Source organism: Trichoplusia ni, chromosome 18, assembly GCF_003590095.1.
Source record: "Trichoplusia ni isolate ovarian cell line Hi5 chromosome 18, tn1, whole genome shotgun sequence".
NCBI lineage: Eukaryota > Metazoa > Arthropoda > Insecta > Lepidoptera > Noctuidae > Trichoplusia > Trichoplusia ni.
In genome coordinates, this window is record NC_039495.1 from 583,398 (window position 1) to 609,526 (window position 26,129).

The 26,129-nt window shown below is 35.4% G+C and overlaps 1 protein-coding gene across 3 annotated transcripts in view; it reads right to left on the reverse strand.

Annotated features, from left to right (window-relative positions):
- LOC113502935 (putative oxidoreductase GLYR1 homolog) overlaps nt 1-26,129 on the reverse strand; it is a 50,444-nt gene that overhangs the window by 3,347 nt on the left and 20,968 nt on the right. For 2 of the 3 annotated variants that reach the window (XM_026884695.1, XM_026884692.1), the window contains exons 8-10: nt 3,851-3,961; nt 1,955-2,098; nt 1,091-1,217 (exon numbers count right to left, since the gene is read on the reverse strand). In XM_026884695.1, coding sequence (XP_026740496.1) covers nt 1,091-1,217; nt 1,955-2,098; nt 3,851-3,961 — 382 coding nt within the window. The remainder of the gene's footprint in view (nt 1-1,090; nt 1,218-1,954; nt 2,099-3,850; nt 3,962-26,129) is intronic. The other variant, XM_026884694.1, reaches the window with a different exon arrangement.

A 26,129-nucleotide genomic window follows, 5' to 3' on the forward strand; every position in this document is an offset into this window, starting at 1 on the left:
ATTCAGTTTTGCGCTCTGTCGCGATCACATGAACATAGCCTAATGTATAAACAGAAGCATCGATAATGACACAATGAGGTTAATATATAGAGCAATTTGTGAAATTCAAGCTGTGATACGATCGTCTTAAATATGAAGATAACAACAAACATCAAAAAAGCCATTTGCTTTTTTGATGTTTTCAAGCAATTTTGTCTTACTTATTTGAAGAATTAATAGTAAATATGGAACACAGTAAATTGATTCCGAATAAAGCTGACAAAGAATATCACGTTTCTCAGTATAAGTAACTTTTTAGTTACTTGTAGTAATTTTCTCGATCATATAATGTAACCCTGCAAGTAAATAACTCATTAATTAATTTATTTCGAGAGAGTCAAACGAAGGAGGGTGCCTAATTGGCCAACAGAGATATTTTTATTTACTTATTTTTATGCAAGTACTGCTGAACTTCTTTTTTTCTTTAAGAGGAAATATAGTTCTCACGTCGGGATACAATTGTCTGTTCCAAAATAATAATCTAAATACTTTCTGAAGTATCCTAAAATAAAAAGCACATTTTAAAGGACGCTCAGATTTAGACGTTGACAGTTAAACAAAAAAAAACATGCATCAAACTATAAAAATAAAATAAACAAGCAATACAAAAAATTGCCCGCGATGCTCAAAAACTGATAAAATCGGTAAAAACGATATAAAGAAAGGCAACAACTAAAACCAAAAAATATTAAGTAAAGCTATCGACTAAGTCCAACCAATATATTAAGGCATCTAATAAAAAATAATGTACATTTTTCCAAGAGAAAATAAGGCTATTATGACGTGTAAAAACAATATATAACAATCGATTTACGTATACAAAAAATATTATCATGCAATAAATCTAGGACAAGTTGGCGTGACAGCCGGCATAGTTCTGATTAGAGAATATCAAGACGTATATGGGGAGTCTTTTGCCCCCAGTAGTGGGAAAGCATAGATTTAAAAAATAATCTTTGGAATGATGCACCGCAGGCACAATCTACAACATGGCAAACATAAATGTCAACGTCCAAAGTTCCTTGCGCCCGCAACCGGAGTAGCTGACTACTACCAAGGTAAAAGGAGTTCTTGCTCATCGCCTTAAAGCAAGACTGGCAGTCGTCGAACAGGGAGCGGTCACCCGCCGCCAGGATGATCAGGGTGCCTTCCTCCGCTTGGGTCTTCGAGCCTTGGATCTAGAAATTAAAAGGATAACTTTAAGATACTTGCTTAGACATCCGGAATGGAATTTGGAATGTTAGCTACTTTCTTATATCCCTCAAACAGAATCAAGGAAAAACATTGGTCAAATAGAACTCACTCTATTTATATAATGAGAGGTTTACCTTATAACAAAATTAATTACCTAAAAGCTTCAAATGATACCGATTCTAATATATATAGGTTTCCGAAATCGCTAACACTCAAGGACAAAACTAAGAATGTTGTCAGTAGTTTCAAGTAAAACCTAAAAGTAATGAAATCTTTCCCTTCAATTATATAAGTCGTTTCGAGGCAGCAGAAGTTAGAGCTTTGAGAAAACGATATTAGTTTCTAACTTTTAATGTTCACTAGCGCAGAACAGGCTTTCGAGACAGTTAAAAATAAACATAAACGTTTTATACCTGTAGTAAAATTGTATCTATGACTATAAAGCTTTGCGTTAGTGGTTGTATAAAATTCCACTCTAGAATTTAATTACTAAGCTATTCCCAAAGAAACAAAAGAAGACAACACTTTCTTTGTTCCTGTAGTAATCTCTTTCATTAATCTTATGACTTAGCTTCTTTCCGGCCTCCTTAACACGACTAGTTAAGTATTTTCTGCTGACATTTCTCTCTCTAGTTTTAGATACAAAGCTAAACTTATCTAGTGCGCTGTTGAATACTAGCTATCGGGTCTAGTAATTCAGTTTTATACTCAATAGTTTTACCTGTGCCTCGAGATATCTGCCTCCCTTGCCGCTGATGGCCTCCACGATGTCGTGCGACGTGTCCGCGTCTATTGATGTCATCTCCACGTAGCCTTTGGACTCCAGCGACGGACAGTGCAGCACACCACAGTTGCCGAACACCATCTGGATTCAGATATTCATATTATTAGGCATGTATGAAAACTAATGTTACTGAAACGTAACAACAAACAATAGGGATATTATACAGTAAGAATTTGTGTTTATTTCATTGTTTGAATTTAGAATATTTCGGAAAGTCAATAATCATTGATGGTTGTAAATCTGATGCTTTCATTCAAATATTGTTAAGCAATAGTTTCATTTTTATAGACTGATGTATGCTCCTTATTTTAAGACATAATTCTAAATATCAACACATCAGACCAATCTTGTAATAAAATATAAAGGCTTTAGGCCTTTTATGACCTCAAACGGTTACATAAAAATCAACAAAGTTATGACAAAATGATATGAACCGCGAAATGTTTCTGCAGCGAAACACAATGGTTGTAAAGCATCTTAATATGAACTGTGTGCCATTGTTAAATGTTGTTCACAATGGAGATCCTGCGGCATGCAGACTGCGGCTAATTTGTTACAGCTCTGTATTACTTTGTTAATATTCTTGTTTGCATAGAACTATATTATGTTGTCCTTACTCATGTGTATGTGTATTGACATGGCATTAAAAGTTTATTTATATAGTTGACTTTAATAATTCAATGAAATCGATTGGGCTAGCTTGTAGACAAGTCTAATGTAACATGGATATAAACAATGATGAAAACAAAAAGTACATTAGTAAAAATTACTCATAACAAATGCGACAAAATACATACAATATTCTCTTAGAGACTAAGTATCAAATCAAAGGATTTGGCAAATAATTTACATAATATACGAATATCTTAATGAGCTTCAAAGACAGGCCTTTTAATATTCAGTCTAGACTCATTATCATAACAGTATCTAAGACACATAATCGTTAGGATGTTGAAATGATGCGTGAAAATACAATTAGGGCTACGGAGCCTGTGTAGGTTGGTACTGAGAAAATGTGTTATAATAAGATTAGACGAAAGTACTCTAAATACTGTTAGTGAAGGAATATTTAATACCATTTGTGAGTCAATAACTAATTTATATTCAGACGAGAATATCGAGACAAGGAGCTACTGTCGTCAACTAATTATATCCATTTTCATATGAAAGTTACGAAAATTCTTATTCACAATTTATATTTTAAAAAAGAAGACCGTAATAGGTGTTTCTATACCCTTGAAGTAGTCAAGTTTTTGCTCAAGCTATAGAGCTTACTTATAGAACTTACTATCCCCTCTCTCTTTTGTCTCTCGTGAGAGACACCGCCCTACGTCGTGTATTTATCTTTAATAGATAGGCATGGAGGTAGGTGTAAGATATCTCTCAAAAAAATAACTACAGTAGTCAAAAGATCCTCGTTGTAAACACACGTCTACGTAATAAAGTACAGTTCTTAAATATTTTAGCATTTCCTTCCGCTCCCCTCTCTCTGACCCCACTTGACCCATTAAGACCCTAATAAAGGTCGGCGCGTCGCTCGAGGCAGCCCTTTGTTGACCTTTGTACAAGGCTATCAGAAATACATGAATAAATTATTGGTAATTATTTATTGTCTTGAAAGTTATTATTAATTAAATTTCGTAAAGTTGTTTGGTTTCCTATTTGTATAAATGTTGTGAAAAATAGCAAGTATTTGTACAATTTCATTTTAAAATTTAGGATAAAGAGAAAACCTTTTACTGTTAGTTTCCTTCCAAGATGACTTTTCTTTTCAGTCATATCTACTGAATGAAATGTTTAATTTGGTTAAAGCATCACTCATGGTTATAATACCTCTTTGGCTGCTTGAGGGTCTGCCACGCAGGAGAATGTGATGTCTGCTTCTTCCACTACGTCGCATGGCGTCACGGCTATGGTGGCGCCCACCTTCTCGAAGTCTTTGCACTGGAGACAAAAAAGTAGTGTAAATTAATATTGATAATCAATACACAAATAATATCGAGTTAAGGGAATGTTGAGACACTTATTTAAAGACTTTCCGTAATATAATAATCTAGATAAAAACAAAAACCCGGCCAAAATAAAGTCAGAACATTAATAAAATTTAAAGCTCCAACAATATTAAATCGCTGACGCCATCTAGCTAAAACGAAATAAATGTACATTTCCGCATATCGCCACAAGATGTCGCTGTACGTCGGCGGTGTTACCCAAGCGCAATCAATAGCCCGCCACGCCAACGATCGGGCCGCGTCAACGACCGCGGCGCGCAATGGCCGACGCCACGCGCCGCCATCTTGACGGTGCGGCGATAACGGCGCCTATCTATCCAGCACGCACGCAGCGACACCGGCGCGCACCGTGACCGCTGTCAAACGAAAGTCCCGCGCGATTCGTTCGCCGAATACAACACTGTGTCTGTTTAACCTGTTGTAGGAAAGCGAAGGATGTATCGATATAATCGCCTTTCTAGCAAACGCAGCGGCCTATCTTTTTTGCAATTTTTCTACTTTAGCGTACTGTAATTGAAAAACCCTAATACCAGAAAAAAGCCGATACTAACTTATGAAAAGCTAGCAATGGGAACATTTATAAGCTATTTTGAGAGATCTCCCAGAGAGTGGAAAAAAGTAAGTCATTTTATAAATTGTATAGTTGGTAGGTATTTACGTTATCAGCTATTGCTTTGTTACAAAATTAATATTGGTTTCAAACAGACAGTGTGTTTTTATTAAATGTTAGCGAGACAAATCATCTAATTATGACTAATGTAAGCAATGATAATGGAGATTGAATCTTTAGAGCTATGCTATCTAAGTACCGCATCTACAGGTAGGGGGTGAGGCTAATCTACAAAAATCACATCTCAAAATAGATGTTTTGTTTATGACTATCATCAAAGAGTTTGAGTGTTTATAGCGACAACAATCGTAAAGTATTGATGAGTCGGGTCGCGACGCGCTCGACAAACAACCGTAGCGTTGCGAAGGTCAATGTTTGCACAGATGGCGTCACAATTCGCATCCTAGTTACATACACCGATATAGGAATACACCCACGTTTCCCAGACATGGATCGAATTGTATTACGAGTTTCAGTCGACCTATATACTAACTATTAGTACAGATTGTCACCGATGTTTCCGGATAGTGACAGCGGGAGAATTTAGTAAGTAATAAATGTACAATCGTACAGCACTAGGTTAGAGTAGGTCACGTGTAGATCGTTATTTCGTCTGTCCATGACGTCAATGTATTTCGCAAGTGAGTATAAAATTATACGAGGACACACAATATAAGACTGTGTGTAAACATATTTATCTTAATTTTAGAATGTAAGCACTTATCGGTTTTTAGTTAAACAAATATCATAACGATTCATTTGTGTTTTACACTAGTAAAATTCATGTTATATTGCTCTACGCTCGCAATATCCTACCCAATAACATTATCTTCCGTAAACAGTTAAATATTAAACGATATCCGAGTTGGCACAGTGCAGCAGTATTTGAAATCTGAATTCTATAGCATCGACCAACGGATTAATAAATATTTTTACATTATCGTAACGTACATTGTATATTGATGTTAAAAAAGAATAATATTTTTAAAATTGCGAAACCTTGATCTGTAAGGAAATATTATAACTCGGTTATCATTGAAGTAAGTAAGGTGCTACTAGCAGATTCTAAAGAAGGTAAAATTATTATCAAACAGTCATTTAATACCTACGTTAAATCTTGGGGTAGAGGTGTGAAGGCGATCCTTAACTAATAAACTAAGCAGCGACTTACGACTTCCCGACAAATATGTCATTCACAGTTTGTGGCACTTACTGGACGCTGGCATTTCAAAGTGGTATTTTAACAATTTCCTTCGAGACTCGGTCTTAACATAACATAACTTCAAGTGCATTGGTACCGTTACCGTATAATAAACATGCAGACTAACGAACTGTAAGATCAAGCTACAGAATTATCGATATAAATCATAATGACCTTGTTTGGATTGAGCACAGATAATATCTGCACACTTTAGAAAAAAGGTCCTAAAACTGGGTGTTATTATAATGTATTACGCATTTTCCCTGTTTTCCACAAGGTAGGTAATTCTTCTAATTGATCCCCGTTAACTGGATTAAGGCTGGGACCAGTTAAACATATACCGTATATTATAATTATAACGAAAAATGAGATTTAATACGATATCACGATTACCCGAATCACGATATTGCATTAACTTTGGTTTGCTAAAATCGTTGGCGATAAAACCTGCTGAAGTACAAAACAACATTTCCACAACGAATGCTTTATACTTTATATCGGATAAATTAAAAGAAAAGGAAAAAGATTCCATTATATCAGAAACGTACACAAATTTCATTATTTCGGCAACAGCGAGTGATCGTACGAAATCCGATACGGTGGAAGTTGTAACATATGGATTGACATTGACACTGTCTGCGTCGCATGCGAGAGTTTTAAATTATTCAAATCCAATACACAGGGGAAGTAATCAAGCTCGACAATTACGTGAGTAACTTATTTTGTATTTAATGTTACGTAATATAATGCACTAGGTATGAATAACCTACTCCTTTCAATTTGTACAAATAGAGCTCGTAGCACCATTAAAGTTTCAATAACAAGCGATGTCATAACTTGTTTGTTCTACGTCATATCTGAGTTATTTTTAGTTATTTATCGCCGTGTTTCAGTAATTACTGTGAATTTATGTAAATATGTCGCTCCTTTGAGTTTATTAAATTGTATCTATTGTTTTCTTTATGAATATGTATAGGTCTTTAGGATTTGCGCCAGAGGCAGTGATATTGCGACAGAGTTCGAATCCTTGACCTCTTCTTAGGCGTTAGTCTGAAACTGTGAGGACTATTCAATGTTGGGTAGGTTAATAAAGAAGCTTACGTAGTCCTTTATTACCGAATAAATAGAAAAAGCCCAATAGTACAGATCTCATTCCACATGGTCAAAAACAAATAGCTTAGACAAATAAAGCGTTTGCCACTATCGGAAAATTCTTCGTTTTGTTTATCGATAAGTAAACGATTGCGGTCAAGGCCAGTTCATTTCTAGATTACAGACGTTTCCTTCACGAATGCCTCTAATTTGGAAAAATAAGAGGTGTTCGATTATGAATGTGTTTCGGATTGGCAATCAATAAATGTTTATGATTCATATGAGCGGGCGTGGTCGAATCAACCGCGGTTACCAGCCTACACATTAATGCCTGGGCGCTTAAACAAAACAAAGGTATTACGATTTATGTATTTGATAGACTGACATCCATATTATGATTAGTTAATCGGTCGACAAGGACTCTGTGCAACAACACCTGTGTACACAAACCAATTTGACAACGACTCATTCCAGCGAGGCGACATGTCGGTTTGATTAAAATGGAGCCATTAAGAAAATAAAATTTAGTTACTGGCGTCACTCTACTTGGAATATTACTGTTCCTTTATTAAATTTTGCGTACCGAGTGGACTCGTCCGATGTAATTTATTTGCCAGCTATTTTCTATGAATTGCTGCGAGGTTGTTAGTTACTTCTTTCCAAATAGTATATCCTGCTTCTAACTTCTGCGTAACGATTTCATTTTTTAATCGATTCCTCTCTGGCAAAAAAGTCCGCACCATTACCCCAAATGTGCAGATTGCATTAAATAAAAGCATACAGGGAAACAATAATATAAATTAAAATTTAGTCCAAAGACTCTGACGGTACCGTTACATTGATTATTTTGTGGGTCGGACGTGCTCTTTTACCGTTCTCGTAAAGGTTAGCGGACACGTAACGTCACAAGAAGTAGACACGTAATAGACGGCAAATAAATGAGATCGATTATGTTATTGTAGCATAATAGTATGACAGCACCAGTTTATGTAACACTCCAAGCTGAGGGTCTACGCATAATAACTGGTAATCTATATTTACTAAGGATAGTCGTCTCTTGAAGGATGAATAAAATTTCGTGTGCTAGGTGCTTATACAAAAACAAAAAAGGGTGAAAGCTCGCCTTAAAAAAACGTTTTAAGATATTTTGAAACATTGATATTTTGCGAGTGACATTATAAATTCTCCCAAGGCAATGTCCTCCGACATTGAAAAATGAAGGCAATTACGTCAAACGATTGGAGCTGGCCGACAAGACAAAAACAAGGGGCATAGCCGCTGTCTTGTTTCTCATTGGTCAATGCGTTATTCAGAATATTAATAATGTTCATGGACATTCTAGACATGTTAAGGAACATTCACCTTTAATTCCAAAAAAGCCGTTTCCCAGCACTTGTAGAACGTTACTGTAATGACGCTAGGTGCACTTTTCCAAACATTGTGCAACAAACTCTCCCGCTAGGCCAAACAGTTTTTTCACCAATCGAACAAATATTATCTTAAACATTTCCTTTGCAAGATCTCGTGTAGGCATAAAAATCTAATATTCAAGGAATAAATTTACGGCTTCACGAATATCCCATCGGGCAGCGCCTAACGGCCATATGACGGAGCCGAGCAGAATAATAAACAATCCAATGATACCGCACTAAATTAATTTAACAATACGTCTGGGGACGTTAGAGCACAATTTTTGGCGACAGTCCATAGAAAGGGGAAATATTTAGTTTCGGAACAGGTGCTGGCTGTAGTGAAGTGAAAGTATTTTTAGTCCACTACCTATTATGATTTGGACTGATAATAGATATTAACTAAATAAGTTTTAGCGATTCTTTTGAAAACAAGGATCATCATGTCAAAAACGTACCTATTACATACATTTGATATTATGAACTAGAATAGAAAACTTATTTCATGTGAGCGAATACAATTGTTAAAGTTGATGGACCAGCTATTGTTTAAAATCTTAACAATAGCCTAACCATGTAGGTAAGAATTTCTTTCTCAGGCATTGTCAGTCATGGTTTCTAAATATTTAAAGAAGATACCATGTAAGTTAGTTCAAATTAAATATTAAATTGCATTACAAGTTTCTGAAGTCGGGACAGGACTCTTCTCGAAGTTAGAAAAGAAATAAAGTAATCGAATTCAAGTTTCTAGGGACGTTGTGAACGGGATGTTGAGTTAGTTAGTCGTAAAAAGATAAAATAAATAAATTGAATTCAATGTGATTCATCTGAACTGGAACACTTACAGGATAAATAAACATTTTACTAAAATTAAACTCGCGGATCCCTTCGCGTTATATAAATGAGCATTACCGATGTTTCGAAAAACACCGATGAATATAACCATCTCGATATCAAACGGCTAAAACGAATAAAGCAATTAGGAAATAAGGGAAATGTCACCGTCATCATTGGTCATCTCATATCTCCTAGAGAAGGCATTGCACTTACTAATATTAATCGTGTATCGATCATCGCAGTATCTACATGTCATTCTCTACATCCGCTGTAGAAATAGAAAACCAAATGGGAACAAAAAACAGAACGATTACCATTCATTAAAGTAATTTGTACCTATTGTTGAACATCGCGAGGCTTCCCAGGCCTTGATACGTATCGATAATTGAGCTATATAGATCAATCTTAATATGTTTCTCAAAACATCTGAATTATAAACACGACTTGGCACGACTCCTGAGCAGATCCGTTGTTCCGATTCTCAATAAATCTGAATAAGATTACGTTATCATGAGAATCCACCTATTTCTAAAAACAAGTTGCATTTTTAGATAAATACATTATATAAAACAACAGAGCCAAAAAAAACAAGTTTGTTTATAATAATTATCTTCAATTAACCAATGGATAAGCTTGAAATCGGCGTGACAGTGAGAAAATTCTATACAATAAGAAACGATAGGACAGCGACATAAAAGTAGTGTTAAAGAAAGCCATGATGAATTTTGTGACAGTTCGAGAATACGTGTATCGTGGGCGAGCGGACGCGAGTGGAAGACACGCGGGGACACGTGAAAACTAACATGAACGAAGAAAATAGCGTCCTCCGGTCAGGAAAGTGTAGTCATGTCCGCTAACATCTATCATTAAATAGTCCACAAAATGTCTCTAGGAGTTTATCTATTTCAACATGTCCCTACTACATTAAAATTATTCTACAAGTATTTGATACGCTAAAATGTTTTTCCATATCGCATATTAATCCATACTTAATTTTCAGCTGAGTTTATTAGTACTTCACAATCGAAGTTTTGCGTGCTTCTTTTAAAATTATTTAATAAGTCATTATAGTTTTGGAGCAAGGTCACAAGTGACAATTTGTACATCGAAAGAATTTGCTTTCAGTGACAATTCGCATTCTTCTTTTGAAATAACATGCAGCAAGGAAATAAATAGAGATTTTTAAACATTTTTTACATTTCTCAGTATATTTATGTGTAAGAGTCTAGGACAGACTGGACGGCAAATTAAAAATTGCATTTTAAATACAAATCCCACTTAAAACCGAGGTTGTATGAAAGCGATTATTTAATGCGCGATTCGGCTCTGAAGTCCTTCATGAATTTAACATAAGGGAAACAGCAATTTATTATAAACTTTACCCCAACAAAGCATTCTCGGAGTTTTATGAAAATCGTTTGAATTTACATATTTTTTGTGTTAGATGTGAAATATACATGTGATAAAACAGCACGTATTTACGATTCTTACCAAGAATATGGGGAAAAAGTAAAAACCATACCAAGATCTAGAAAAATATATAAATGATTGTGTGTGTTATGTTTATTGTAAGTTTTCATATCGCGCAAAGAACACGTCTATGCCAGACAGTCGAACACCCACACAAATGCACCGGTAATGCTATAACATGCAAGCATTACAGAGCTGCGAGCAAACCGGATACAATAGGTCAACTTCATACACGCGATAACAAACTAGCACATCTGAAGTAATATAAACGATGCAACATCCAATGGAGAATGCTTCTACTCATACGTTACGGTTTAGCTTTGTTGCTTTCCACTTCATGTACATTCATCATCACTGCCGCTCTCAGCCGTTGCCATCATTCTGTAGGTTACAGGTCTGATTTTGAATACAACCACTAGAGCAACCAACGGCAACTTTTAACCGACAATTGGTTTAATTTGGGCAATGGTAAGCATTGTCTATCCTTTTATTTCGTCTCTGTTAGAAAGAGAGGTACCAATAGGGTCAGTTGAACGGACCTGCACTAAATAGGTCGTATTCATTAATATTGTCAACACAGGCCTGAGGTTAGTAGATGCAAATCTATTATCGTGTTCAATGAAACATGGATTTACAACAATACATCTGGCGGCCTGTCTAAACATGTGATTTATAACGATATCACAGAGCAGTTGGATTGGTAGATAAATGATGCTGGTTGATTTGCTATCACCTCACGTTCCCGAAATCACTGATCACTGAAACTTCTGTGACTTTTCGTAGGTGGCAAATGTATGTATAAGCAGAGCGCATGTATAAAGTTGCAGACAGGATGGGATATAAATATAGAACACCTGGGCATCGGAACGAAGCAAGCAGGTCACAGCGAGATCGAAGATCGAGTACGAGCTGTGGCTTCATTGCTCATGTTTATAACATATAATATACCAATATAACATGAAAGAACGATTAAAAGATGATAAAGTTTTTAAAATTAGTCTAAACATTCACGTACAAAAACACTTATATTTATTTCAAGTACTAAATTAAATGTACTCAATATAACGTAAACATGACCGATCCACTTAATATTCTTGGAATTTCCGTGTCTTTTAGAAGACATGTAAAAAAGTGTGTATATTTAGCACAGCTTTTAAAACGCCATTTATCCGGGACCGGAGGCGTATAGAACCGCTGCACACTGAGCTTTCTGTGAACAATGGAGATTCAACTCGACCACTGAGGCACAATAGCGCCCAAGGGCAGGTACAAGACTTGAGCCTTTGAGGGTACAAGCTCAGAGCCTTGAAGACGAATGGCTGTACACAATACATTTACCGCAAAAATATGGCACAGATCCTTTTAAAAGTACATCTGTTGAAATGTTTCTATTATCGCGCGATTCCATGATGTTTTATCCGGAAGAATAGTTCCTTTGCTTACTATACCGATAGGAAATGTATTTAAGGAGCAACGTGCAACGTACAGTTTCAATACTCATCAAGATAAAGAAGTCTCATAGGGAGACTGTTGAATATAGAGACATGTTATGACATATTTATAAACAGTCGACGAATCCGCTGATATGAGTGACCTTACGAGTCGTGAGTGCATCTGTCCTCAATTACCAAACAAACCATTCCGTAATTAAACCTTTATCATGTAGCAAAGAGAATGTTATCTCATATGGATTTGTGCGCTGCATTCACGTATGTATGTTGGAGCACTTTAAACTAATTAATGCGAGTTGCTTTGCGTCATAAGCGAACAATTTGTGGCGCGTGCGCGTGTCTTTGTTCTTGACATAATACTCGACTCATGCGCATGAGTCGATGACATACACCTGGATTCAAAAATAATTCCAATTTCGACTTGCCTTTCAGCGAATGTTCACTTTGCTGATGATTAATTAATTGTTCATTAGTCGAAAAAAAACTTTGCGAATAGGATATTGTACCGAAAGTTTTAAATCATTCGATTTTAAGTTTTGCGTTCCAGCAAGTCATGAACAAGAGAAAAATAAATTCATAAGCCACTCCAACTAAATATAGCCATATACTGATTTCCGACTTTCTAGAAGCATTCCTTGACTGCTCGGATGTTGCACATTTCAATTTAATGTTGAAATAGCAATCAGGGTTTGGTTTATGACCTGAATACGAACGTCGTAATGTTGAAACGCGTTGACAATGATTAAACGTTGGTGCCGGGTATTTAGATGTTTCATCGTAAAGCACATTTCCTAGTCTGGTGTCCGGTACATGAATTCTACATTGATGAAATTTCCCTACAAACAGCGACTATAAGAACGTCGAATTTGTATACAAGATTCTGTGTTCAAAATTACGAAGGCGTTGAACCGCATAAGAAGAGGCGTCGACGAAAAAAGTTCTTACATTAAGCCAGTGATAAGATTATATTATAGGATTTACTCGCTCATTTGTAAGGGGGCCGGAATTATTTAGACGTCAATCACCAAATTTTATAGAACGTTCCTCAATAGGTTAATAAAAAACAGGATGAGTGGATTAGGAAATGACGAAATATACATTTTCATGATGTTAAGTCAAAAATTATTTTATACACTAAAACAAAACGACTATATGGAATCGACTTTATTAACAGGTCAAAACACTTAGGTGAAACTAGTTGGTCGGGATTTTTAAGAATTCTTTAGTTAATCATTACTCATTAGGTAGAAAATTAAACCTTCAGCTTATGCTTCGTATTTAATTTACAGAGGTATTTAAGAGAACTTACAATACATCGACTTAGTTTTGTCTAAGAAGTTGTATAAACGGGTAATTATGATATTTTCCAAGGTCAGTTATTAACATTTATTAGCATCGTGAAGGTGGATTTTCAATCAAATAAATTTCTTGAAAATAATAAAATAAACCAGGATCCCAGACTTCACAGAATCGATAGGTTTTAGAGTCGCAACTAGTAAATAATTTTACGACTACATATATACCAAATTCAAATGATATCATGTATTTCTAGAAGGTTCTTATTTTTCCATTCACAATATGCATGACTTGAATTAAAATAAATTCAGGTCGACCTGTCTGAACAAAATACTATCAATATTATTTCGTCCACCGTTTGAATGGTTCATATAATACAACAATATAGTGAAACTATTATGACCAATTTGTTAGGTATTATTAGAACTCCATTGTTTGATATCAGAATATCAGACATTTCACATAACACAATACCGGTTACGCCCATTCAAAGTTACTAAGCCCGTTAAGTAGGGAACTTTATTTAGGTCTATACTACCAAAAAGTGATGTAAGCAGATAACTATAAATGGCTGAAACAACACATTAGTAAGTTTTGGAAAATCTGTTTTGTTTCGGGTATTACTATTATTTTTAAGTTATTCATTGCACTCCACTAAGGAGCTAATCATATTCCTCTGAATTTCTCTAACTCTCCAAGTTCCAAGCGTTCCTTGAAAATTATGTAATGCTGGTTACTACACAAGGATTTTCTCCTCCAGATAAATTTACATATAAGGGTAATTTTACTACCATCGTTTCGGGATTAATGATAGATAGATGTGTGTGATACATGTGTGTTTTCTTTTGCCTCAACAACTTTCGTCATCGATCATTCTAAGCGTCATTACCAGCCGTTATTGTCATAATTCATTTTGAAGGCGTCGTGGTCGATTAATTCCATCGCGCCGAACTTCAAGGATATACAGCACCTATAAAGCCGTATCTAGGTCAGGTAATACGCACCCACGATATCTTCGCCGATAGAAATTTATTCGCTGTCAGTTTTCGCGCTTCCGTTCATTATATCTGTTTGTTTGCAAATACTTCGCTGGTTTTCCGTTCGGTAATCCACATCGTAATTTTATAGAATTTCACGATTCACGCGTGTTCTTTTAATTAAATACCTATAGCCGTGAAACCGGTGAACTATGTTGATAGTGTATTTTGTAACTTCAACGCCCAACAGCTAAATGTTTTATCGAATGGATTTCCATTTAAATGTTGTACTTACATAGATATTCAAAGTGAACGTTCTCCGTTCAGCTATAACATTAACTATTCGGTTAACTGCATATTATAGTATTTATATGCGTGACATAAATACGGCATAATCGAATTAAAACATTTTGGCTTCGAGTAGAATAAATTAATAACTTTTCCTTATTCTCAATTCGCGAATTCAAACAGAATTAATGTATTAAGCAATTGACGTCAATGAATACTGCAATTATATGTCGCAAACATTCAATTATTGTACCATTTGACAACTAAGAAAAGGCATTCTTTGGTTGTATTAATCATTTCAGTCATTCAAAATTTTAAGACTAGATTGTTTGACAATACAAATGAGAACGTATAAACAGAATGGGCAAACCTCGATACAGATTTTTACGATTTCTGTCAGCCGTGCCATCATTCATCAATCAATATCATTGAAACAAGAGGTTTGTTTCATAAACACATCGAACTTTATAATTCGGTAAACGTGTAGTTGTTGTGCCAACAAACATTGCGACTCTGACATTTGATTGGGGTCAGGCAATTTTTCTATATGTAACTGTTTGCTTTAGTAAACTACAATTACATAATAATTGTTGTGGAGTGGAGAAAAAAAATCTACAAAATGCTATCTACCCTACTACTGCTACTACCTTCTTGAGAAATAATAGACCTAAATACCAAGCTAGACAAACTCTCTATAGATAGAACGAAATGTTAACCTCTAAAAAACAAATCCAATTAATGTTATTAATGAAAGCAAACCCACGCTTATAATTTTTTGACGCTTTTAGAGGGAAATTTATCATTTTGAGTGATCTGTGGTTGGCGTTAACCGCATTTGATTATATGGTTTTTGTTAAAACAAAAACGTGTGAGTCTACAGCTCGGATTAAAAAATGTCTGCTTATAATATATCGCGTAGTTAAAATAATGCGCGGAACGTGTTTCTAGCGAAAACTTGTTTACAGGCTATATCTCATAAAATTTTATATTTTGTTTACACAAACTATTGAACGTGTATTTCTTCCGAACAACATCGCCCGCCCGAGACGGGCGTCTCAAAACGTTACAATTATGGAGGTGTTAATAGTGGTTATGCTCAGGTTGCGTTATGCGATCTCTTTTGTAACTGTAAACGAAGGTAGCTGGCATGACGTAGAGCTCAATTAGTGCATTACATGTCATCACCCGATATCGCACGTCCTACATAATCTCAAACATTAGACGTATTAATATATGACTTACAAGTGCCATAAATACTAAGCTTGGTGGAAAATCCTTCGTTACATCGACAATAACGAAACTTTGTGATAGTGGTATCAATAAATCTGATACGTATGCAATCAAGCTGATAACCGAACGAGATATGTATATCCAAACATAATAATCCAAAAAACCTCATCTCTCACGTGATATTTGCAGAATAGACATGTACAAAAGTTAAATATAATTGATATCCAATTAAGACTCACATAAGAGTCCCTAAGCCCTACACATTCAGGTATATTACAATTTAAACCGATTGATTTAATGGATATATCGTAATTGGTAATCCACTTAATGAAACGGTTTAAAGTGGATGTTTGTCTTCAAGTTCCCAACAAGCCATTAATTACAGGTCCCTAACGGAATCGAATCGAGAACTTGTCATTGATATAGTTTCCATGAGCCGTGACGTAACCCATGTGCTAGTACAGCTATCACAATGTGCAAAAACCAAACGGCCTTGTAGAATTTCACTAGTGACGCACACACCCACACTGGCTGTGTGGCAACTCACGTTCGATACATAATCCTTCCACCTACATTCACAGGGCATAGAGCTATGGATACTGTCAATGAGATTATTTCATGTACTATAATTTGATTTAGATTGCTTGTATAACAATCGCCTAAATTGATGAACAAACTGACGGGCTTTTAACTGGATTGGACAATATTACAAAGTTCAGTTATTATATAAATTGTTGTGTTTTTCCAGTTTCATGGAAAATAACTTATTTGATTACGTCTATCACCTAGGTAATATTTAGCTACAATACCTGTCATTGTTATCAAAAATCGTTTTTATTATCACAAATTCGTCCGAAAGAACGGAAACGCCTACGTTTCTGGGTATTTGCTCAATATTTAAACACGCATTCCCGGAAAGTTCTGATGAACTTTCCGGGAATGCGTGTATATTATTATCGCTTCAAATATCAATTTGACGTACAGTGAATCCTTTATCCACATACCTATGTTATGTCATACCTCCCGTCCAGTTAATACATTTTATGAATAGCAGACACAACTAAGGTTTACAATGCAGCCGACCACAGGGTCGATGCATGACCGAGCAACAACTATGTAGGTTACTACACAACGGTAACATGTGATCGACTAATTCAATATAAAATGTAATTTTCTGTTGAACAATAAAAGTTACGCCGAGTAAGAAGCCCTTCAGGTGACAAGGTCAAGACCGACTCGCAGTCGCTCACGTGTCTATATTAACTAGTTACTACTGTCTTCTTCATACTTGATGGAAATGAAAGAGATAGCTAAAATAGGGGTACAGTTCAACAAGTACCAGCCAGTTGTAGAGAAAAATGTTCATAATCTGCGAGAGTTTTATACACGCGAGGGATTTAATTAAGTCGTTGCGAGCAATGAATTAGCAATGCAATATTACGATCTTTGAACCCAGTGGCGTCACATAGCGAATGATCGCGTTGGCATCACTTCAGTTTATCTGATGTAAGATTCACACGAGTGTAGTGGTGGCTGGGTTAGTAAAACAAAATTCAACCGTTGCGATTAAGCACGTAAACGACGAAATTAAAACAGTTGACTTGCTAGAAAGTGTAAACGAAACACGAGAACCATAAATGAATACCTAATTTAGAATGTTTGCAAAAACCACAGATTGGTATCATCGCTAATTGTCTACCGATGTCGATGAACTCTTTGTTTTATTTTGTAAATGATGAGTCAACACAGGTTTCCTTTCTAGTAACATTTGTGTAATATATCTGCGACATATAATGATTCACGTGTTCGGAAGGCAGGGGTGAGGGGTGGAAGGCTGCAGTAACTCAATACTGAGTACCGAGAGCTTGCAATGAGTTTCTGTACAATGCAAGTTGCGCTCCACTGAATAACGATGTGCGCAGCGTGCTCGGGTAGCGATAGCGACTGCGTCCGAAATACAGACGCGTCACTGTACTGAGAATGAGAGAGTTATTTGTCTTTCGATTTTGTTATTTGTGGTAGTATAGTTATTATAGCAAGTCGTAAAAGCGTTTTGACTGAGCTTAGAAAACCAGAGAAACGCAAACGTTGTTAGTTCAAGAAAAAAGATAGGGTACTGCTGGAAGTGAACGGGATAAATCTAATAGACTTACAAGACAATGTTTATTGAAACACGCTACTCTGTCGGTTTATGGCGATCATTAACTATTTTGGCACATGACTGAGTTTCTGCTACGGTAAAGGGATAACATATGTGTACTCACGGACCGGAATGAATGCAATATTGCATTACGAGATAGTTGTACCTACTTGCATAGTAAGATGCTTGCCTAAGGAAGTCTCGTGTATTTCTGAAAGTCACGCGTCACCTATTTATAGCACTGTTCATAAGCCAACGTGGACGGAATTTACCTTTTAAGAGTTGAAAAACTAACGAACAGCCGGAATATCTTATAAGGAACAGAGTGCTTTTAATTATACTGATGGAATATATTTCAAATAATGAAAAAGCCTCATAATAATAAAACACAAATGGACTTGCCCAAAAGCTAAGTTGATTGTATTGTGCACGCGATTTGGGTCTTTACGCTAATGGGATAATACTGAAATTGGTATAAACATACGGTGCCTACTTGTAAACTATGAATACTAAGAAGTATTGGTAGTCATGAATTAGTAGAAACCTTTAGAATGTTCTAATTGGCAGTATTAGCATTTGTTGTAGGACATTATCTAGTTGAATTTGCAAAGAGTGTTATTACGCTAATTTAAACTTTTTAGTTATTTCTGTAATCATAATAGGCTTTAATAGCATAATTATGGTTGGAAACGGATGACGCAGGTATTTAACAGAAGTTTTTGTACAAACACTTTCGTAGCGATAAATATAATCTAAACGTTGCCAAAGCACTGACGTCTAATTCTATATCTAATTGGAGTTCCTAATTTAGTTATATCCTCTGTGGCACTAGCTGTCTGAGTATTTATGTAACAGAAGGTAAGAAGAGTCCCTGAGAGATTTTATTTAGGGTGACGTCTCTATAATCTAGTAAATAGTCCATTCATGCTCGTGTATACGAATGATCTCATTTAGTCAGTTTCATAATAGATTCATTCATTCTATTCTTCCATTGCGTTCGTAACTGCTGAACATGAATAACTTGATGAAATTCCATAAAGGACATGACCTTGTGACCAAGTTCCTCTTAGGTTTATTGGTAATCTGGTAAATTATATACGTATACCTTAAATAACTTCAGATTGTTGATATTATGTGGAGACCGATAATGCTTCAAACAAACATCAGCTTATGGCGAAGGTATTCGATTACATATGATAGTGCCTGTTTGTCTTTATTTACCAAGGAAGGTTGCCAAAAATGCGGTAATGGTAGCATCCCAGTACGTTTAGAAACAATCTACATGAGAGATTAAAGGATTGAGACTTTAATAAAGGCTTTCTAAAGTCTACCTATGTCAAGAGCACTGGCCTCGCTCCCAGACTCCCTTTCAATATGTCTGAAAAGTCAATAGACAGTTGATTCACGCTCATCACTCCGTGATCCGAATATCAAACTAAATAATTTCAGTTCTGGAGTTTGTTTGTTTTGTCTAACTGACTCTAACTCGAGTCCATTCACTCAGCACGTTCCAAGGTTGTTGCTATTTATGCTGAACATATACAGTTTATTACATTAACTTTGATATCTGTATAGATGCTACGAACTCAGCTGAAATAACTTAAGGATTCCGGTTGTTTAATCTTTTATGAATGTGTTAATAAATAATCAGGTTTTATATGTAAGTTACTCAAAATACACTGAATACTCTGGGGCCTTAACTTATATAACCAATGAAAATTAATAAAATTATTATTTCATGATCATTTATCAATTCATATTTCACAGTTCCAGCGATTCTCTTTGTACCAGAGGAATGTTAATATCTCATGAATAAATTTGTCCTGTGATGCTAGGAATTAATTACCTGTCAAATGGTCATTTAGTTCAGATCCCATCGATTTGATTTACAGGGCCAAGGACAAAGCGTAGATCGTGTTTATTATGGATATAAGGGCACTAATTCACTATGTTGGCGCCGCTGGGTTCTAATTCCTGGATGGTGTCTGGTGTTGAAGACAGACGGATGAAATTACAGGCTATTATTATTGTACTATCGCCTCGCCTCGCGTATTCGTTATGTAACGATGCTCAGTAATATTATCCTTCCTTCTAGTCACGTGTTATTATTGCTGGCAAACGGATTAAAGTGGGTATTATATTCGAAGGACCGTACCTTGTGATAGCATGACAGCCATGTTATTTTGTCATTTTAAATATTAGTAATTTTGATAGGCGTGACTGCGACATGCATGACTGAAGTGAAAATCCGACATTTAAAAGGAAATTAAATCATATTAAAACAGAAGACATTTTGAATTATTTGGATTTTCTATTACAATGTAAAGTTATCTCTTTAAATTTCTGGAGGCAAACTGTTTCTCTTTTTGAACTGAGGAAAATCGATGTCTGTATAAATAAGGAACTCATTTCATTAATTCATTTGAAATGGATATTAAGTAGTGTCCGCTTGATGTGTTGAATACAATACATAATTTAATAGTTAATACTGTGGGCAGACGAGCTGTTTGCATTGCATACGGTACAAACCACGTAGTCCAAAAGACACTTCGTTCAATTAAAGTGAGTTGGTAAAAATTACTCTAAGGTAAGAAGTACAATACACATAAAAGCTGTTGGATAGTATTGAAGCCTTGCCCCTGCAAGCAGACGGGGTACCTATTGATCTTGAGTTACAACGACCCGAGTCGTATTACACTGCACGGGAGCGCATGAACCGAGCTGTTTCCAACCCGCATAATATTTGCTTACGAGAGTAAAACATGACTTTTGTAAGAACCACAGTTTCTAACTTCTGAAAGACTATGACGGAAAATCATAATTATATCGCTAGAAATATTATTATCAATCAAAGGCAAGTTCCCTATTTCTGTTCGTCGCCCCTCTAATAATTCTAAATTTATACGATACAGGCGTGACATTTACGAGTCGCAAATTAATGGCGATTGCTTATAATGATCGGCGAAACTTTTCGGCGGGTTGTTCACGTGACGTGGTTGGCAACGACCTAAAACTACTTTGTACTGTGCTCGAATGTTCTACTTCAAAGATGATATAACAAAGCATTACTGTCGTGCCATTGACTTTTATAATACCTTATGATCAAACTATGCCAAACACTACATGTTTGATGGGTACAGTAACCTGGATTATCAAATGACAATCACTATTCACAGTTTCACATTGAATCAAGCCTCAGTCTTTAGGGCACGGCATTCCATGAGACTTTAATCCTCTTTGAAGTTCCGACAGGGTTCCGGATATTCGATGTCTGCTTTGCCATCCAAAGTGATTACAGAATGGTTTTAGGATCTACAAACAAAGCCCTGACTACCATTCTGGATATTGAATAGAATAAGGCGGTGCCACATAATGCGGCAAAATATTATAAGCACATAGTTTTATTGCATGTCTTTGTTACAAGGAAGACTGCTAATTAAACTACGTATGCAATGTAGTGAGCGCTGCCAAGAGCCAATATTGAGTGTTAAGTACAGATTGGTATTATGTATTCGCGACATAGAAACGCGTTAAACATAATCGTCCAGACTGAGAAACAGAACAATTACGTCTAAGGGACAACATGGGAGTGTAATCCGTGATACAATGGGCATGTGATCATTGTTTTCTATTTTAATCTGCTTTGCATAGGATAAACCCACTTATGATAGTTAAAAGAACTCATTCATTTCATGCTATCGACTTTCCCGTTAAAACAAACCCCAGTAAGCTGTAGAATCGACATAAAGCCTCTCAAGGCTATTCCTTTCTCGACACCGGTGTGTTAAATTGATGGTAATGTATAAACGACATACGCGCGTAATGGAGACCTATTCTTATCAATTGAATCTTTAAACTATCATCTACAAGTGGAAGGAAGTACTAAAGGAATTCGGCGATCTAGAATCTTCATCATCCATCAGGCTTATACAATGTTCGTAGCCTAATTATGACGAATGTATATTTATGAGGTCAGCTTCGCTCTTCGTATGTTCTGAAAATCGCGGTTGACGGTTTCCATTTATAAAGATTGGCCATTTATCTACGACAAACCGCTGCGAGGCTAAACTTCACAGACAGATCGATTTGCACCGCTACTCACAGCCACAAGCTGCAGATTTATTTCTAGGAAAGTTAGATACCTATATACTTATAACATCACCCGAAAGATTAACAATATGTGTAGGGAGAGTGACTAAATACTTGCTGGATGGACTCAGAGGTGATATCCCACTAAGAAAAACTAATGAAAATAAGTGCCATTTTACAAAAAAAAACTAATAATCTATAGAGGTCCAGAGGAGGCGCCGCTGACCGCCTGGATTTAAACATAATACTTCATAGCCGGTTCGAATGGATTAAAATTTAAAATTTCTGTACACATGAAGCGCCTTACACGTTAAAAAGTAAGCAAACGAAGCTACGTCACTGTTATAATAAGATAAGTAACTTAAAAACATATAATGACGCATGTACTAAATCTTCTGGCATACAGCGATATTAAGCCTTCACTAAGACTGGCAAAGTAAAGTATTTTTAACAAATCGTATAAGTTTATTAAATACCCTTCGCGGTAAGTAATTTCGAGCTAAAAATAAACAAAATGCATTCCAACGAGAAAAAAAGCAATTGTATAAGGTTATGTTAAGTTTATAATTATCCAATTTAATATTTTCGATTTTGTAATAATTTACTGGTTCTGCAGAGTGATAGCTATTTATAGAACCATCTTATTTTATTTACATTCAAGCGAATATATTGTAAAAAACCTATGAGAGTAATTTATAAGGATCGTTGTAAGCTGTCAACAGTCATGGTTGGTGAGTATTTATTTGACCATTGTGTTCCTCGGAGTTAGATTGTCACCTTGTAAGGCTCGTAAGGTTACGTGTGAGCAAACACAAGTAATTGTCAGACACTTAGCGACTTGATTAGTCGCACAGGCATTTACAGACAGTTGTTAATACAGATAAAGGGACCTAAACCCGCAGTGTTAGATAAGTAAAACCTCTTCTTCGAAGGACTTATTTAACTTTAACGAGTTTTATTAAAGGATTTTAAAATTGAGGACATCGTTCGATGTTTCGGTATATTAAACTGAACCTTATACACTGATATTGACCCTAGATCCCAGGTAACTTAGGAAACATTTTAGAAACTACACGATATCATTAAAAGTTTGACAAATATAAAAAAAAATCGAATGATTTCAGATTTTGACGTTGCTGCTTCAAAAATATTTGTAACTCTGCACTTATCTACCGTGATTCTGACCGACATACGCGAAACTTATCGAACGAACATTTCGCAATGTTATCAGCTGCGCTGTGATAACCACCAGTCGCGGTAAACTAACTTTACAATATTATACGACGAGGTTGAGATAAGTAAAATTTATTAAAAAGAACGTATTTTTACATGAACAAAATATTGCTTTTGGACATCCTCAGTGTACCTAAATAACGAGTTTATAGATGCACGGTAATCAAAAGATGTGTATTAAATGGCATTTTCCTGTCTTTGTGACTTGACACAAATATCACATGTATGCGCCGAGGATATATTTTTGAAAAAAAAAAAAACGAAATGTGATAATTACACTGGTTGCTCTTATGCTTTTATGTTTTATTTTAATATCTCTTACATACTCGTTTTATCTTAACAAATCAGATTCTTATACAGGTATTAACTTTAAAAGATTAATAGCATTAACTAATACGACGAGGAATTTACAAGAAAGCAAGTCGGACTACTTATACGGCTTATATACGCATACATAATCACTTCAAGGAAATATACCTACCTAATTAATTATTGTAATTTTCCGATGATGATTAAATAACACATTTATATTAATTATCCACGCTGTCTTAATACTAAGATAAGTAGTGAGTGAAATAATTCTATATGAGAGTACCTCCATGATTACCGTCTTTTCAATTGGACTTTTATTAAAATTGTGATACGAATTTCGGCCGTATGGAACCGAGGAAAAAATTACAACAGGTAAATATTTGTGCAATGAAGATACGCTAAATTGTTATTTGGAAGAATGTCAACTAATAGGAAAAAAATACTTCCCTTCCATGTGGCTTGAAAAAATAACACTATACCTATCGCTACATCACTGACATAGTTATTATTTCTACTGCTCGCCTAATTATGTAGTCATCAAAAATAATTAATACCGTACACATAAGTGGGTGCAAACGGTCATGAACACTGACGTTTAACTTGAAACGCCGACGCAAAAGGAGGGGTTCCGAGTTACCTTTATACATTTAATAGGGTAGTGTCATGTGTTTGTCAGTTTGTAACATCAATTCCCAAATGTCCAGTCCCGTTCGACCCAAGCGTCAAACTGAATTTGTTACTTTCTTAGTTTCAAAGGGAACTTGATCTACGCTTCTAAAATTTAACACAAACATAAAAAACCTAGTTCTTAATTTAATACAAAATTAGGTCGGTACATATTTTTTATGTTTAAAATTTCATAACTATTCAACTCGATCAGCATCAAAGCTGTTCGTTTTTTATTTTGGCCGACCTTTATCGTTATCTGTGCTCAGATGATCATGGTGAAAATCATTACGCTTGTATACGCCACAGATAAGTAGACATAAGTGGATCATCATTTATCCGAATGACAAGCGACATCTGGAGGCCAATGATGTCTTAAAGACAGGAGCAGTTGTGAAAGCGAGACGTCGCTAGCCAGCGTGTATGGCGCCGTTTCGCTTCGACAATTGCAAGAAGGTGGTAGAAGGCCCTGATCGAGTTATCTTCCACGCGTATACGGGCGTATTACGGTCTCAACCTTTCATTCCTACAGTTCATCTTTATAACTAGCAATATACACGTGTAACGGCTCCATAAAGTAAGGAAGATAAATCTATTGCGTTATTGTGCGTATAAAAAAGTTATTAGCTTTTGTTAACATTAAAATAGCTATCAATAAAACGATTAAATATTGTAGGTATTTATTTTATAAGTGGAAATCAAGATGTTATCTTTTGTCATTCGATATGATGTAATATCAACAACAAAATGGATTGAGGCATCCTGCAATTATGGTAGTATTTTCAATCTAAACACATGCATATTATGTACCCAGAAAACACGGTAAAAAGTCATGCCGATAGCATTCTAAAAGGGTACCTACATAAACTATACAAAAAGAACGATAAATCATCCCCATATAATTGATCACATGCATGTTTTATAACACAAAATCAAACCGAAACTTATCTTTTTTATACGTAAACGATTATCGAGCAAGAAAAATCAGGGTATCTTATGATTAACTGCTAGGTACACGCAAATTAACTTGACAAAATAAATCGATGGATGAGACAGACATGTCTGGGAATATGAACAAATATTTTTCACAGATGCTATTATTAGCTAGTCAAATAAATACGTTTCAAACGTTTCACACATTACCATACAAAAGACTATTAATGATCAACCTTCAAGTATTCTTATACTTTTTATATTTTCATCTTCATTTTAATAATAGCCTTATCAAATAATAAGAAATATTCATGTCTGCTATGTTAATGAATGTTTTTTTGTGTATTAAATACACAGTATTGTGTATTAGTAATATTAATCAGCTTATATTGTCAAGAAGATGCAAACACTTAAATACATACTACTTTTGTCCAAATTAAATAATACATAAAACCTAAAAATCCTTAGTAAGATAAAAAGGGCAATTGAAAATGAATGTAATTGCAATTGAACTTCGCAAACTGTATTAAAGAAATATTCCGAACCTAGCTATTATTCCTGCATCGAAACGACCCAAACTAGTTTCGTTTGAAAGAGCGCATCAGCTGCTCCCATGCCCCGTACAACGGATAAAAATAAATAAAGAATATCAACACAGTGTTCATAACGCACAATTCACTTTATATATTGTACTATTTTGTACGATCAATAAAATGTAATTGAAGTGCATAATGTACGTCGTGTGTATCGTGAATTTCGTGTTATGTATTATAACTAGGTGAATAACATGACGCATATCAAAAACCTTTTCACCAAGTAATAAAAGTCATATAAATATAGATTATGTAATAGAAGATAAGCGACTG